The following is a 17308-nucleotide window of genomic DNA, read 5'->3' as shown; positions in this document are numbered from 1 at the left end:
TGGAGTTTTATTTGCCAGAGTTTGTCTCCTGAATTACAAACTCCTCCACGTTCACCATACAGAAATACTCTCAACACCTCTTAGCATAAGGCTGCTTGAACATTCACAGTATCTTCCAGCCCTCACATGCGGAGGACCACATCTTTGCTGCTACCAGTTTGCTATTAGCACTTACATAGAAGTGTTGCTGGAGGCAAAAACATACAAAATAAATCAGTGGCAGCAATTTGTACCTTGGCCAGATTATCTCAGCAAGAAAATTGTAACTAAATTGCAACACAAGATACAGGCGTTAGTGATCCAAAAGAAGATCAGCCCATAACCAGATGCAAGTAGATTAGATTAAAAAAAAGCATGCTGTAAATAGTTCAGTTAACCTGCTTCTGCCAAATGGGCAAAGCAAAGCACAGGAATAACTGCCATGGACAACCACACTACACAGGCGTGGGGACAGACAAGATGGAACCCATCTACTTGTTTCCCACTGTTTTTTCTATGCATTACAAGATTTAGCTTTACCAGAAACGTGACAAATGGTCACATTTTTTTTGCAGCCACACCAAATGTCAATACAGATGGAAAGAACAGTATTTATTTCATGGCAAACTCTGATCCTTTTAAGTCTGATTTCATCTTGGTTTGGAAAATAAGATTTCAGTTAAAAGGTAATGAAAAACCAGCTACAAGGAAACGTTGTGCCTACAGACTCATATACTGGAAGCCCTGGAGTCTCTAACTCAGAGGGCACCTGGCAGACACGAGATGAATAGCTAGGCAGACAGACAACGGAAAGCCAGAGGGTTTTTGACAGTTGCCTGGCTTTTGAATGTATTTTACTTAAATCTGTCATTGCTAAATTTTATTGCAACTAACCAAAGAAGCTGTTGTGGTCAGAAAAATTCTGGCGATTACTAGTTTAAAACAAAACAGACAAACAACCACACTTTTAAAAACAAACACTGCAAGAGAAAAGGCTTTCAAGTATAAACAGGAATGAGAAACAAGATTATAAATGTGTTTCAGAGTTCAAAGAATAGATTATTCTCACTAAAAGCTAATAATGAACCATGAGTGGATAGCAAATGTTAATTATTGTTTTAGTCATATAACATATTACTGAACTATGAAATTGGGATGCATAGAGTTTTCTGCATCATTCAAGATCAAAAACTTTACACGCAAATTATTTGCTTATAGTGAAAGATGTATACATCTCCATTTCATGTAATATGGCATATGACATGCAGCAGCTCAGAATGCCTCTTGCCAAATTCTGGAAATGCTGGCTTTTATTCAGAAGCTGAGTACCTATTTTGTTCTGCATAGACTGGGGAAAAAAAGGTAGGTTTCTCTCAAGAACACAGATGTTTGTATGCGACTATTCAGCTGTCCCTGACATTTTAGGTTACATAGTTTGTATACTATTCCTTGTACGACATCAAACCCTGTAAAAATGAGGATATGCAATTCCTCTGTCCCAGAAAAAATGATGCTTAATTCACAGAATTTAAAAATTTGGAAACATTAGTATGACATATAAACGGCAATCAGATGAAGGGCTTTGTTCATATATTCTTTGTAAGTTAACAAAATAATTTTAAAAAAAGAACTAGAGAAAGAAAAACTGGATTCTTTTAGAATTTTTTCAGGCTTAAACAAAGCACCCATGTATGTGCATGATATACAAGTTCTATAGTGAACAGGCACGTGCCCATGACTCTTCACCTTTACAGCCATACCAAGTCTAAGGCTGCTGTAACTGCCTTTGTCCCGATTTATGAACACAGCAAGAAAAACACAGCTTACATAGGCATTCACAGCACTGTCAGATGATTATATTATTGATTTTCATATTTTCCTTCCCAGCTCCTATTCTGCCTGAAAGAAATAAAATGGAAGTGTTTCTAGCCCTTGAGAAGAAAAGCTTAACCTGACAGGAGCATGCCATCAAGGTGTGGGAACAAGCAATCAAACAGAAAGCTCTCCTTTTATTTGTGAAAGTACTTAAAATTTATGTAAATCTCACTGTTTTGGGGGCCACATGCCTTATTTTAATTCTTGGAAAGGTAAATCTGAGATTTATAGTATCACTTCCCTTTAAAGCCTGCAAACATATAGAAAAGCCACAAATAAACACACAGTTATTTGGGGGAGGCAGGTTATGTAGGAAAGATTTCTGCACTGGTAGATGGAAACTTGATGGAGAAAAACTCCCTCTATAAAGTGCTCAGTACTCAGAGAAAGATGTCTGCCAAAAGACAGCACAAAACACACTGGCTTATTACAGGTAAGAAACCACATCCATGCAAAAGCACACACATACGTTCTCTGCACCAAACAGGTCTATTTGGTAGGGGACAAAAAGAAAAAAGGCAACAAACTTCGCTGCATCACTCAGTCATACAATCTCTGGGCACAGCCGCCACCCAAAATGAGTTCATGTTATTAAATCCAGTGGTTTGTATGAGAGAGAGGGGGGAAAAAAAAAGGACAAAAGAGCAAAGTGAAGCTGCTGATATTACAGAAAACAACAGATGCAGGGAGAATGAAGACCACTAATATTTATCCTGTTCTCCTGCAATTGGGAGTGAAGATCCACATATATGAGCCTAACTAATAATACTGATGGTATTTTAACATAGCGATCATCAACCTGTGGTCTGTGGGCTATTTCTAAGAGTCAACAAGACGTAGTTATGAAAAGCAAATCTATTGCCAGTCAAGTTAAATTCACTTCAGAGGGACTCACATTTCTGCTGGAAATATTTTCAGAGTTTGAAAGCACCTCTCCACTGCAGAGTGTCAGTTCCTAGCAAGCAAGCCCAGCAAGCCATCTTCCATCTATATGTCCCTTCGGGTACCAACGCCTGCTGATAAAACATTTCTGATACTCAAGAAGGACAGCAGGGAGAAGGAAAAACTGGTGGGGGCCAACTTTTGTTCCATTGTTGTCAATGGGGAAATCCCCACTAACCACATGGCAAGAGTTTTGTTTACAGAGGTCCCTGCTGGAGGGAAAATCCAAAGGAAAGGACCAGCACCCACAGCCTCATTAAACAATTTTACAGCATTTCCAAGTAATAAAAAGCTTTCAGCATCTGGAGCACCAACAAACAGGCAAGCACTAAACTCAAATGGAAAAAATGTGACTGAACACATGTGAACACATACCACAGCCCCATGGAGACCAGAAGTAGTATAAATGCTCCCTACCCGCAGTTCAGCTGGCAGGGCGCAGTCTGCTAGGAGAGCCAGATCTTCCTGCAGCCGGCAGTTACCTGTGGGCTCAATCGTCAGCACTTTCACACATGTCCCTGGCTTGGAAGAAACTGGAAGAAGCAAAAAACAAAACAGCAGAGATGCCTAAATTCCTCTACAAACATTCTCTCCCATTTAGAGAAAAGAAAGGCACTCCAGGAAAAATCAGTGTAATTGCTGTTTAGCTTTTACTGCAAAACACACGTGATTCCTCTATGTAAACACACATACGGCAACCCTCAGTACAGCTGGTGAGCAGGGCTGGAAGGGAATGCCTGTATTGTTGTCTCTCCTAAAACCTCCACTTAATTACTTGTGCTAGAATATCAAGCATGGCAAACAAAGTTGTCACAGGCATATTTCAAGCCCAACTTGCTCTCTGCAAATCCTTGTCAACAATTATAGTTGAGGACCGTTCATCAGGTTGCCCCTGATCCCTGTAGGAGCCACTCGTACAATGCCTTCCCCAGCTGACCAACCCTACCACTGACAGCATCACCTAAGTTGAAGCCTATGCCAGGGAGTATTTAGTTAAAACAAAGCTGCTTCCATGCCCCTCTGCTTGGCCACGTGCTCTCATGGGTCCCATTTCAGCTGCACCATGCTAACTTCAATCGAGGGGAAAAAGGGATTTATTCTTGTTTAGGTAATAAGTTCTGTGCACCCACGTCTGTCCTCTACTCTCTACCTGTAGATCCCCAAAGCACAAAGACCCCCAAAACACCCAGATTCCTCAGTGTGCCTGTGTTGTCTGCAAACATTAGATAAGCATTGCTACCACCACCAAAGAGATCAAATAAACCACCCAGAGATGGCAACTCCACTTGCCTTTTTCAGACCTAGTGTGTCTTCCTGTCTTGCCCTACCAGCCTGCACAATTAAGCAGCCTGATAATGGGGAAGCAAAACACATGATCATACTTTTGTGGTCCTGTTATGACCAAAGCTGCTGTGGAGCTCACTGAAGCCAACCCCCTAACTTCAAACAAGGGCAGCCCAAGGTACGCCCAGCTATTGTGTTACAATACTGCTGCCATCGCAGCCTTTCCTCTTTCCGGCCACCGCCCTCACTCAGTTCACTACCCCAGGTTTGTTTTCAGCTCAGCATGCTTTGGGGTGAGGACTGGAGTAAGAAAGACGTGAGTCCCTGGCATACAGGGAAGCAGGTGAAAAAACATGAAGCACCCCTGGAAAATGCAAAGTTGCAGTGAGGAAGGTTCGAGATGCTGTTTGGAGCAAGAGAGATGCAGAGTTAACTCTCAAGGACAAAAGAGTTAGGCAGCCCCACGCTGAATTGTTCAGAAGGATTTCTGACAGGAATGATTCACTGCATTAAAACCCCTCACAGGTGAATCACGCCACCTTGAGACCTCATTTTTCCTGACGTTTTGCACAGCATTACATGAGCTTCATCAGATGACTCCATTGGGTCGTGGGCGAAACAAGACCACGATGTGCCACAAAACAAGTTCTCCACCCCCTCCATGTTACTGCTGCAGTCTTCAGATATGCCACCACTGTACCTCAGAAAGGCTGAACATCCCAGAAAGACACTGGAAAGTGAAGGATAATTCACCAATACAAGCCAGCCAGGTACCGTCATTGCTACACACAGAGCTACACCAGCAAGGAGACAGGCTGCTCTATCAGCGCTAAATGGTACCTTCAGATAGATGACTTCCAGGGTAAATAAGCCAAGAGGAGACCTGGCACAAACACAAACAAGACTGAGTGAATTTTCTCAGAGAGCCCTGTCTACTTACAGGCCAGCATGAGAGAAGGAAATTTCTCACTGTGCAATTAGAAATTCTTCATGGCAAAGAGAATCATTTATACTTGTGCAGTGCTTATTATAACAGTTGCCAAATCAATCAGGCTCTGTAAGCGCTAATGGACCCAGCAAGTTTTAAGCAGCAGTCAACCGAAAGAGTTTTCCTGGGATCTGCAAAGCCTCTGGACACTTTCATAGCGACATGAAAGAACAGTGATTTGTCTGACAAGCACATCTATCACGAGACATTTCAGACAACGCATGTCTCAAATCCACAACAACAGCATTTGGTATCACAAGCAACTCTCCTAACAGAGACAACAAAAATCAAGGTCACAGATCAGGAATAAGCTGTTGGCTGCAAGCAAGCAGCAAGGACCACCACCTTCTTGCAAGAAATAGGAATGAAGGGCTTTCTGAAAAAAGTAACATAAACAATGCAAGGAGCTGGAAGGAATAACCCAGCTACAGCTTAGAACGGAGGATTTTGTCTTTCTTCCCAGTCTAGCCCAGCTGTACAGCACTGAACGTCACCTACCAATTCATCAGCTGCCTTTGTTTCCACTGCTCAATAGTTCTTTGTAGTCTTTTTTTTTTTTTCAGTTGAGCCAATGCACCGCAAAAAATAAAAGCCACAAAAAACTCCACCAAATTCCCAAACCTTTCCAAAATGATGCCACGCTCAAAATACGTGTCTTATACATCCTCTTCCCAATGCCACAACTAGGTGCAACCACAGGTTCTACACACCCAGTGCCTCCACTATGAAGATGAGCATCACAAACCTTGCTCTCAACCTTTTTGCCCTAAAACTTGTAGAAATAACTGCAGAACATTTATTTTCAAATACCTCCACTTCCAAAGGAAGGATTATGGCTTAATCTGGACAAACCCTGTCTGAGCTCTTCCAAACACTGCAAGAGTTTTTTCTTGTTATAGCCAAAATACACGTGGGGGAAAATATGCAAGCATTCACACTGACGTCTATCTCAGGTGCAACAGAAGGCACTGGGTCGTCCTCTCCAGGGTTTCCCTAAACTACCGTGTGCTTTTGAAATGCTGCTTAACTCAAGATAATGAGATTGCAGAAAGTGCAATTATCCACTGGAGCTGCAGAGGCTTGAGTTCATGTTGCTTTATTAGGCACCCTTCAACTTTACAATACAGATGCAAGACACGACCCTGCTCTGCAGACCTGAATCAGCTGTCTATCCCACACAAAGCACTTTGAACAAGCAGAGATACCTAACTCACTAGAGGGAACAGCAATGCTTTGTCAAGTGCCAGACATGATGTGATTTAAGATCTTTCCCAATTTCTAACTTCTGTAATTCTTACATGTATTATTTTCTAGAGAACCAAGTTTTCCTGGCTTCCACATGAGATCTGATATGAGAAAGAAACATTTAACAGATCTATCTGCAGTTCTGTCTATTCACTTGAATCCAACCTGTCATAAATAAAATCAAGTCTAGTACTTCCATCAGTGCTTTTCACCACCCATTGATTATGTCTTCTGTCAGACCTCAGAAATGAAGCACAACTGTTCCCTACCAAAGAACACAGAAATTAAACAATTTGTCCGGTGCCACCCTGAAGTTTGTATCACCATGTTTGCAAGTGGAGCTTGTTTCTGAAACTCCCAACCAACCTGAAACATTGGTTAACTATTTTCCATTTTTGAACTCCACCAAGAAGTCAGCGTTTTTGCAGTTCATGAATTTAACCACTGGATTTCACAATCCTTACATTGCCAGTGACATATTATGCAGTGGCTTCAGACAGCTAGCAAACTGTCCACCTTATTTTCTTCCCACAATCTAATAGGGGATTTTAACTTGATATACTAAGGTGGGGGTCTCAGCTAGACCCTGGGAGGAAAAAAAAGAAAAAAGGAAAAAAGCAGGGGGGAGGGAAGATGTCCAGCATCTCACTGGATTGATATCAATAGATGCCACAAGATAATTTTGTTACCCGATTGTCTGAGTAGTTTTTATTTTCTAATGATGGTATTCACCACCACTTCCCTTTTCCATGACTTATTAAATACACAAACTGATATATTACGCTACTTGTAGCAAGAAAAAAAAAAGTGCCTTTCTGATCTCTTCAGATTCATGCTAACATTTGTGCTTACACAGCTGAGGTAAGACTTATGATACAGCTTCCACAATATAAGGACTTCTACCCTGGGCTACATGGGAACAACTGTACTGTGGTAACCTTGTACCCTACCACCAAACAATTGCACATGCCTAAGGGAAGACACACATCTGGTAATATCTTCCATGTGATTTGCAGATGACGAATTTCTTCAGCCAGAAGTATTGCCTCTATCTGTTAAGCCCTGAAACTTCAGGAGGTTGAATAATCAGAACTTGTAATTCAAAAGGGAAAGGTGGAACAGCTACACCCTCACCTCTCAGATCAAGGAAAAAGATGCTATTGATTTAAAAGCTACAGATTAGATTACTTCAGTCAAGTTAATTTTGGCTTGAGAAGAGAAAGGAGTTAACTCAGATCATGAAATGAGAATCAGATGCTTTCAGCCTGAAGGTTTTGTTACCAGATTATTTTTTCTTTACTTAATGACTAACACCGCTTTGCCCTACTTGCGCTGTTTTGATTCTTCTTCATGTGTCCTTTAACTCGAACTCAGGAGATGAATGATAAACTCCAACTGTCAGTTTTCATGCAATAAGCTGATGTCATGATTAGATCACAAGCTCTTTGGATAACAAAAAGCCCTTAAATAGAGGATCGTGACATTTAAGGTTTGGCACATACATGTGTTACAAACACACACACACTTTCAGAAATACTTCTCTGCTCTTAAAAAAAAAGTGTTATATCTCTGCATTCATTTTGAGGCAATTAGCAAATGTTTTACTTTTGTTAGGGGTCAGATAAATGCAGAAAGGGACTTCTAATTGTACATATTATATCTCCCCAGGGATTTAAACAAGTTCTCTGCTGAAGGGCACTTCCCAATATACCCCACAGTGCTCCACTGAACGTCTGTCAACGACAGCAAAGTCCTGCTGCCATGGCTGCTCTACTATAAAGAAAGCATTCAATATAAATGAGAAATATGCATGTATCAGAAACCACTACAGCTGCCCTACAGAGAGTCCACAACTGAAAACTATCATGCAAACATGGGAATTCCACAACAGAATAATTTTCTGGAAGCCCCAAGAGCACCATGAAACTTTCCTCTGTCTCCCTGAAAGGACACACAAGCACAACAGAGACAACAGCAAGTAAAATGCTTACCAAATTCATAGACTTTTTTACATTTGGTCTCCAAGTCGTCTATGAGGTCCTGCAGCCGACACTGCTTGGCTAACCTCTTGCAATCATTTACATACTCTACGTCGATATCAAGACGACCTGCCAAGAAGAAATGCAGCCAGCTCTTTTAACCCATTCCACTTTGGTGTAAAAATGGCAAAATCAAGGACTTAAGATTTGATGGCACAAAAATTCGGTAATCAGACACACTGCCTCACTTCTCAGCATCCAGTTACAACTCAGTCCAAGAAGGTAAAACTTGGTACCCTGCTACCCATCACTTCAATGAATCTCAGTCTGGCATCTGATACACATTTCCACCTTCCAGTATCTACCCTCACAACTTCATTCAAGAGGCCAAAAAGCAAAAAGGCTTATACAAAAGATGTCTAATTCTCTCAGAAAAGAACAAAAGAGCAGTACATCAGCAGGATGCATGACTGCCACCATTGGCTATCTGGCTTAGGGTAAGAAAAGACTTTAGGCTCACGAGGTGTCATCCCAGATCTTTTACCATCACTGAAAACGTGGCGAGGAACATTTCTGAAAACACTGGACTGGGGAAGGAGAGCCGTGAAGATAAAGGTATTTTCTGGCACCACCTCCTGGCCTGAAATAGTGCAGCAGTTAGCATGCCTACAATACAACATTTGGCATTTTCATAGAAGGTTTAGGATCAACTTTTGTTCAGAAAAAAAATATTAGAAAGTAGTCAAATCATTCAGAGCACACTGCTCAGGTCTGCCAGACTGAAAATGTACTACATGGGAACATGGCTTTCCACCAGCTTAGGGGACTCTTATCCCAAACGACAGATTTACCTTCCTTAAGTTAAAAATACATTCTCCACATCCATCCAACCAATCAACCCAAGCTGGTTTTCTTTTTAATTGACTGTATAGTTATTGGCAGGACAACAACTGACAAAAGGCACAAATAACTTGGAAGAGATGGGGATTGCTCACGTTCTCCTTTTCTGCCAGGAGAGAGGATGTGTTGGCGACTCATGCACCCAAACACAGCTGTCTGCAAGCCTGTGCCACCAGAACAGTGCTATAGCAGAGGCATAGACAGCTGCCCACCAGCCATGAATATATACACTAAACAGTACAAAATTTACCTGTGTACAGATACTGCAGAAGAGAGCCAAAGGCTGCTGGATTAATCTACAATAAAACGTAAGAAAGTTACCTTTAGAATTCCCAGGAACTTAATAACAAGCCTGAATACAAACATGACCCTGAACAAGCAATTCACACACTGCACCCAATTTACTTGCTCCTCAGCTCTTTAAATATATCAGCTGATACTAATCCATGTGCCTAGGGGGACAGGACCTGACTAATGGAGGTGCTCCAAAGACACAGTTTTAATACAGGCTCTGTACAAACATTTTCGACTCTTCTTAATTTGAGAGGAAAGCCATGTTCTTGTACAAAGAGAAAGGAGAGACATTAAGCAATGTCCTGAGAAACTGGAAGTATGTTTGTCACGAAAGGTTTTGCACAGCCACAATCAAGCTATAGAAACGTATGCCAGAGTACTGGTGATTAATGGATGGAACGCACTTATGGCCTATTTAGTTCTTGCTGCAAAGGCAACAAAAGGGACTCAATTAGTGCCAATTATGGAGGTGGTGGACCACCTGTCCACCAGGAATTAGACAGGCTCAACTCATCCCACAGAGGACTCGTGATGCAGCTGGCAGATGGTAACAGCTACCTGCTACTGCAATTAAGATGTGTTTGAGCCCATGACAGAGGGAACAAAGGGGAAGTACACAGTCTACAGCCTTTCATTATCCGAATAAGATGCTATTTTACTACATAAAGTGCCTCCTCAAGCCCCTCTCCTTGACTAGGGTCATTCTGAGCTCCAGGAGCTATTCACTGTGGAAATTAACCCTCAAACTGTTCCTCCTACTTGCTCTTCTCACACAGTTGAAACAGGAAAAGGAAGGAAAGAGCTGGAAGTACAGCCTTGCTCACCAGTGGATGTTTCAACACTATCATGTTCTTTCCCTTCCATTTGGTCTCAAACATTTCTGCAAAGTAGGCGCTGCGAGCACTGAGAATGCAGCGGTGGGCACAGAAGGATTTGCCGTGAACAATGAAAACAATGTCGCTTTGGTAACCCTGCTCCAGCAACCTGTAAGGAACAAAGAGGGGAAAATCACTGCAGAATGAGAAAGGAGAGAATGGAGTAAAGCTAGCGGGGGGACATGGTACAATTAGGTCTAAATGAACAAATACCTCTGGACATTGCAGTCTCTCCCTGCCCAGTTAGGCGGCCAGCACAGGGACTGGACTGCATATACTAGTCTGGGGTCTCTCACTCTCTTCCATGACTCAAAGATGTTTTGTTAGTGCAAGAGGAAGGCTGGAGAATGAAACCTTCCTGATTCAGGTGAAGCCCTGAACACAGGGAACAGATTTTAAAGAGGAACCAGCTGCCCCAAACACATCTCTAAAGGTCAATCCTGCTTTTAATTGTCAGATGACAAAAAGCCCTACAGAAGCACACACTTTCAAAAATAATTACTCCACTACAAAGTAAGGTGCAACTTCCCGGCTCTCTGGGCACTGTTAGTGTACATGCTTTAACCATGCAGCAAATAGGAGCTGTCACCCACCCTCAGGAGAAGGAAGGATGTTACAGCATGAAGTGCAGGCAATTACCACATCAGAGACGAAGCCTTGTTTATGATTGCATGCCCACACCCACATTCTTTAAAAGGAAAAAAACTGAGATCGCTAATTCTAGAGTTTACAGCAACTGTCATCGATGTTTCCTAATGCCCATCACCCTTTGTGTATGTATCCTCACAAACACCCCCAAGAGGTCAAATCAGGCGGACACCAGGTATCACACTCCTAGTGAGCAGGACTGGTGTGCAGAAAGGTGTGAGGTTACACAAAGAGATGATGACAGAGCTGGGTCTTGAATGTTGATCTCAATCTCCCGCCACTAGAGCGTCCTTCCTACTAGTGTCTTGCCCAAAACAAAAAGCAGTTAGGTGTTTATTTTTTGCCTCCTACTGTTGCCCCTTGTTTCAATCTTAATGCAAGGTCTGTTTGGAATGAGAAGCAGAAAACGGTACATTTTAGTTTTCATGTGCACTCAACCCTGCATCATCTGAGCCACAAACTCACCAGGGGAGTGATAAATCTCCCTGCAAAATTCTACTTCCCTGAAAGGCAGAACCTGATATTACTCAGACACATGAGTGTTCTTCCTCCCCTCTTTCCGCACAGCTTCAGAAATTGGGACTCTGTAGTAATGTGAGATCTTTCTAGGCCTTATTTGCTCTCCAGTTTTGAAGATGCAGATGGTAAAACCTTGTTGGGGTGTTTTTTAAGTCAGTCCAATGGGAAGGGAGAAAAAAAAAACAAAACAAACCAATAAAAAAAACAACCAAAAAAACCCAAGTCTGTAACAACATCAGAACTACCAGGGTAGAAAAAGAGCAAGACAAAAAGATTGACATGATTCCTCTACTCCTAAAGCAAGTAACGCTTCTTCTCAAGCTCTAGGCTAAGACTATAAAGTGTGACAGGCAACTTTCAGAAACATCTTAAAATTAACCCGTTTTAATGAACAAAAAGAAAGAACTGACCACTGTCCCCGTAAGTCAGAGCACCTTAAGGAGTCTCAAACGGTCTCAGAAATGAGACATCTCTAATCGCTGTTGGAAACCTCAGCTCGCAGGCTATAGCGCTTCAGGCCTGAAAATTAATTTCAGTTGCCATGTTATCCCAAATCACTGATGTAGTTTTAGTGGTCTGATTTTGGTTTGACACTCAAGGATGACAGTCTTATGCTTCTGCATTATACAGACCAGCTTTCTGTTGGCTATGGAGTCTGTACCTAAGTCACTGGAGGCTGTATTTTAAATGTACACGTATCTGGAAGTTGTCCCTTAGGGCACAAACGAACATCCCTTAGGAAGCTCTACATGCCCAGGGGTGAGACAGGGTACTGATCTGTTGCCTTCCAAATCTGCCCTTAACAGACAGCTTGAATATCCAGGTTAACAGCTAGGGAAGGACGACAGAATGCATCGCACATGAAGCTGCCTCATCTGCTTACCGCTGTAGGAAGACATCATAGTAGTCTCTCTTCATGCACTTTGCTGTGATCTGTTTGTACTCCTTCAGCAGACGTCGGATGGCATCACTCAAAGCTCCATACAAACAACGTTCCCCATCAAAAGTGTTTGCCTCACATTTTGCTCCTGCAAAATGATCACAGGTACATGCCAGATGGCAGAGTTACATCTTTCCCTGACAAGTGTCCCTAAACGGTCGCTAAATGACTATGACTTTTGGCTGGTGACATGTTTCACTGTGATCCCCTATGCTGCTGAGCATATTTACAAAAACTAAGCTCCCCTTACACATGTATAATCTAAAACTGTTCTCCCACAGCAAAATCCCTTTCTGAAGAAGCCATGACTCATTTAAACTGACCCTAGTAATAAGCCTCTCGGCAAGGCTCCAGCATGCTGCTTTTGGGAATAAGAATCTCACTGTACAAAGAGTACCATCACTTATTGGACTTTTAACAGCTCCTCCTAAAAAGCATTTCTGCCTTGCATAAGGCAAGTGATGCCTCGTTAGCTTAGATTCTGCTAGAAATTTGGAGTGTACTTGCATTTTGTTATTTTAGAATTACACACGTGGTTGATTAAGATGCTCTGAATGCAGTGGAAGAGACAAGCCTTTTGAGATCTGCCTCTGCACTGATTCCTCTGCCAGAACATGAACATCACATCACCACTACCTAAGGGAATTTGGGTGCTGGGAACCAAATGGGTGCTTTGCCTGGAGAGTTTGTCTTGCTTTGTTTTAGGTTAGTAAGAACCCTTGCATTTCACCTTTAAGTCCTGTTTATAAAGCAGGTCTATCAGAAGACTACAAGAAAGTTTTACACAGACAGTTCTTCAGATGGAGCACAATTCTTATATCAGCATACTCCCAACAGCAATGCACCCTCGCAGAACATCAGCTGTGATTTCAGAAAGTCATGGTGCCTTGAGTCATCACAGAAAGCTTCTCTGTAGCAAACTCAAGCAGCAAATGGCCTGCAAAAGGGACGATGAAAGTGTGTCCAGGGCTCCCACTCCAGCCTGAGGTCACTGATCGAAGTTTCCACAGGGACAGCCAGAAGGATATACAATCCCTACAGACCAATATGGAAACAGATATAGCACACATAACCAGGACACTTTTGCTCACCATTGGCTAGAAGATAGCGTACAAGCTCCTCATGTCCACAGAGGCAAGCATAATACCTGACAATAGCAAAAGAAAGAAAATTAGAGATACAGTGTTTGGGCACACCACGGCATGCAGACCTCAGGACCGAGCCACCCCCGGTAAGCTTAGAAAATGAATCCTCGTGTGAGGAATTGATACCAAATAGCACAGAAGTCTGACCCCAGCAATAGACTAAGCAGGATCTGTTCCCAGCACTCCCAGGCACTGCTGTCCTGCAAGTAGATCTCAAGGTCCCAATCTGGTTTCAGCATCTTCTGTTGCACCATCAGCTGCCAAACCCATCCTCATTTTAATGGATTTCATTTCATGGGCACTCAGCAATTCTACTAAATTCTCAAAAATACTCCTTGCTCCTTCTGTTGTCAGTCTGACTGCTGCATGCAATGATAACGAGGGAACAGCACCCTCACTGGATGTACAGCAAATCCACTCCTCAAAGTCCTACTTACAATGAGTTTTGTTCTCTCTTTCACAATCTAAGCCTTTCATGATTCTCTTTCACACGGACCTCAAACTGTCCTACAAACTGGAAAATCCTGTAACATGCATTGCAGCAGGCAAATGTTACTCTACCTTTATTTCAGGAAGTTATTCCATATTCTAAATACATTGCAATGTCTAAATGCACTTTGGAATTGGTATGCGGGGAGGTAAAAGGCTCACAACACCCTCCTCAGCACCAGCATGGAGATTCCTCACTACCTACTGCACGCTCACACCCTTGCCAGACAGACTGATTCCACAGTCTCTTTGCATTTCACCAAGCCAAGCCTTCACCTGAAAAGACATGCTAGAATGCCATAGACTTTGAGGGGGGAAAAAGCCTAATTAGGCCAAGAACAGACTGCTTAATCCAGGTAATTTGGTCACAAAATTAACCACCCTTCTGAGCACTACTACAGCAACTGTCAGTCAGATGGGGAGACAAAGACATATTCAGCACAGGACCCGCAGAGAAGAGAAGCAGAAATATGTAGCCAAATCTTCCAAAAAGCAGAACCTGAGACGTTTTGTAACAGTGCTCCTAGCTCCTGATGCAGACAGAGCAGAAGAGCTCTGAAAGCCCTCCCCTCCCGCCCAGCCAGCACTCTAGGCTGCAGGACTCACAGAGGTGTACTGTCCCATTTATCACGGACATTAATTTCCACATCTCGCTGTTCAAGAAGGTATCTGTAAGAAAAGAGAGAGCAACGTTATAACTTCATGCAGCTACTCACTCAGTCACATTCTCCTCTTTCAAAAGATGTAACTTTGAGTTACAGCTACAGCTTCTTCAAGTTGTAGCTACAAAGAAGATGGAGACTCCCTTTTTACAGGGAGTCACGTGGAGAGGACAAGGGGGAATGGACACAAGTTGCTCTTGGGGAGATTCTGATTGGACACGAGAGGGAAATTTTTCACATTGAGGACAGTCACCATTGGAATGATCTCCCCAGGGAAGTGGTTGACTCGGCCACACTGGACACTTTCAAGAGTCAGCTGGACAGGGTGCTGGGCCATCTTGTCTAGACTGTGCTCTTCCCACAAAGGTTGGACTAGATGATCCCTGAGGTCCCTTCCAACCTGGGATTCTGTGAGTTTACACAGTAACTTCCCAAGGTATGACAAGATCTCGCACCTGACTTGGGGAGCTGTTAGCTATGATTGAAAGGGTATCACTCAAACTCTCAACCCAAAGAACAGCTGCTGCATGGCTTCGCAGCTCCCTTCAATCTTAAGTGGTGCACGTGGGGAAAGAGGGGAATCAAATCCACCTCCTGCTGACCCCTAACATGGCAGCAATCACAAAAGCAGCCTGAGCACCTCAGCACCTCCCAACGACACTCACAGCCTGGATGCTTACAAGTAAGCGGCCAAGTTTACAAGGCCAAGGCTGGACTCCTCTGCTGCTTGTGGCTTTTCTTGCCACAGGTAAAAACATCAGTGCCACTCCAGACTGCTGTTAATCCCTGCCACTTCCTTGCCCTGCACATTTAGGCTATATCAAATGCTGCCAACACTTCCTCTTTGGCACCTCTAGAAACCAGACTTTGCTTTGCACACAAACCTACATGGCCTGGCTCTTGCTACAGCCTGCGCCAACTACTGCAACAACCACCTCTCCTAACCACATGTAAAAGCTCTTCTCAGCCTTCACAAATATTCTCAAGTTTGTTGTTTTTTTTTCTTGCTCAACACATCTCTCCTGCCTTTCACTACCTCCATCTTTGCTGTCTCAAACATCAGGTTCCTCTGACCACATTCAAATCCCCAAGCAACTCAGCTCCCTTCTACTCAGCCCCATGTGGTCAATTTGTCCTCTCTGCTGTGGCAGCATTCCCAGACAGATAATTTCTCCACGATCGCTTCTGTGCTGGTCATCTTAAACCCCTGCAAGGCCACCTGCAGGTCCCCACCTTCTACAGTAAACCTGCAATCTACCGCTTGCAATTAATTAATCTAACATGAATACACAACTAATAACAATGTTCCCCAGACCTCATTAATCTGCCTATTTATCCTTAGTTAGCGAGCACCTTAAAACAGAGAGGCTCCTTTCGGTTATCTGGGAAGATCCACATGTTGGGAGCTAGAAGAACGAAGCAGGATCAAGAGGTAAAGAGTATTCTTAGTCTCAAACCATAAGCAGAAGAGTCTGTTGTAAACTCTGGGCCTTTGTGTCACAACATCCATTCACCCTGCAGACAACAAGCCCACCTGACCCCTGATCTGATCACTGGAGCTCAGCCGTGCTGCTTCGATATGGGCATGGGCAAGGAGACTCGACCTGAAATACAGCAGCCTGGTATTTCTCAGAGATGCTACACAGCCTACAGCACACGTGATGACTGCCTTCCAGAGATCTAGCTTCCTACCAATACAAATACAGTTTCCAACACTACAGAAATAGGAACTGAAGAGATGAGGCTTTTGCAAGGGCATCTGCCACAGACGGCGTTCGTACCAGTGAAGGATGCAAGAACCGCCTGACACTCAGACGCCTGAATTTTAAGAAAACGGGGAAACCTCACAGAGACGGAAGAACACTGGCAAAGCCTCAGCGTACACCCAGCTCCCTTGGGGGAGAAGCTAACTCTCCTTCTCACACCTCGGATCTCCCCTGGCACGGCGACTGCCCCAGGGAGACTCCCGGCTGCGAGGGGCCGCCGCTCTGGCGGCCAGGGCAAAGCCGGCCAGGGCTCCCGGTAAGCGCGGCGCGGCGCGTCCCGTAAGGGCGACACGACCAGGCGGGCCCGGCCCGGCCCCGCTTCCCCCGCCCCGGGGGGGGTTAAAGTGGTTAAAGGCAGCGGCGCGACGGGAGCTGCGCTCCGCTCCCCCCCGGCCCGCCTCACCGCACACGGCTCACGTCCCCCTTCTTGCAGCTGGTGAACAGGTCGCTGGTGTCCATGGCCGGGGCAGGCCGCGGAGCGGCGGCGCCGCATTGACGCGGAGAGCGGAGGGCAGCCGCACGGGAGAGGCCGGGCCGGGCCGGGGAAGGGGCCGGAGGGGCAGCGGCTGCGGGGCGGAAGCGGCGGCGGATGTAAACACGGCGGCGGGCGGGGCGGGGGGAGCGGCCCCGCGCCGCGGCCCGCAGCGCCCCCTTGCGGGCTGGAGGAACAACCACCGCCCGGAGCCCCGGGTGGGAGTGGGGCTGCCGAGGGGCAGGCGTGGATCACGCGAAGCGTCTGTTCCAGGACAAGCATGGAGGGTGTGCTTCGGCACACACC

At 44.3% G+C, this 17308-nt stretch overlaps 1 protein-coding gene across 3 annotated transcripts in view; it reads right to left on the bottom strand.

Moving 5' to 3' along the window:
• The window catches only part of ABTB1 (ankyrin repeat and BTB domain containing 1), a 28392-nt gene extending 11268 nt beyond the window's left edge, over positions 1 to 17124 (bottom strand). For 2 of the 3 annotated variants that reach the window (XM_064453758.1, XM_064453760.1), the window contains exons 1-8: positions 16934 to 17124; positions 14709 to 14771; positions 13560 to 13615; positions 12412 to 12556; positions 10311 to 10470; positions 9443 to 9488; positions 8305 to 8421; positions 3214 to 3329 (exon numbers count right to left, since the gene is read on the bottom strand). In XM_064453758.1, the coding sequence (XP_064309828.1) occupies positions 3214 to 3329; positions 8305 to 8421; positions 9443 to 9488; positions 10311 to 10470; positions 12412 to 12556; positions 13560 to 13615; positions 14709 to 14771; positions 16934 to 16989 (759 nt within the window). In that variant the 5' untranslated portion in view covers positions 16990 to 17124. The remainder of the gene's footprint in view (positions 1 to 3213; positions 3330 to 8304; positions 8422 to 9442; positions 9489 to 10310; positions 10471 to 12411; positions 12557 to 13559; positions 13616 to 14708; positions 14772 to 16933) is intronic. The other variant, XM_064453759.1, reaches the window with a different exon arrangement.
• Positions 17125 to 17308: the final 184 nt, after the last annotated feature.

The sequence above is a fragment of the Phalacrocorax carbo genome, chromosome 6, assembly GCF_963921805.1.
Source record: "Phalacrocorax carbo chromosome 6, bPhaCar2.1, whole genome shotgun sequence".
In the NCBI taxonomy this organism is placed as follows: Eukaryota; Metazoa; Chordata; class Aves; order Suliformes; family Phalacrocoracidae; genus Phalacrocorax; species Phalacrocorax carbo.
Note: the sequence above shows the minus strand (reverse complement) of the source record. Positions and strands in the feature narration are given on the sequence as shown.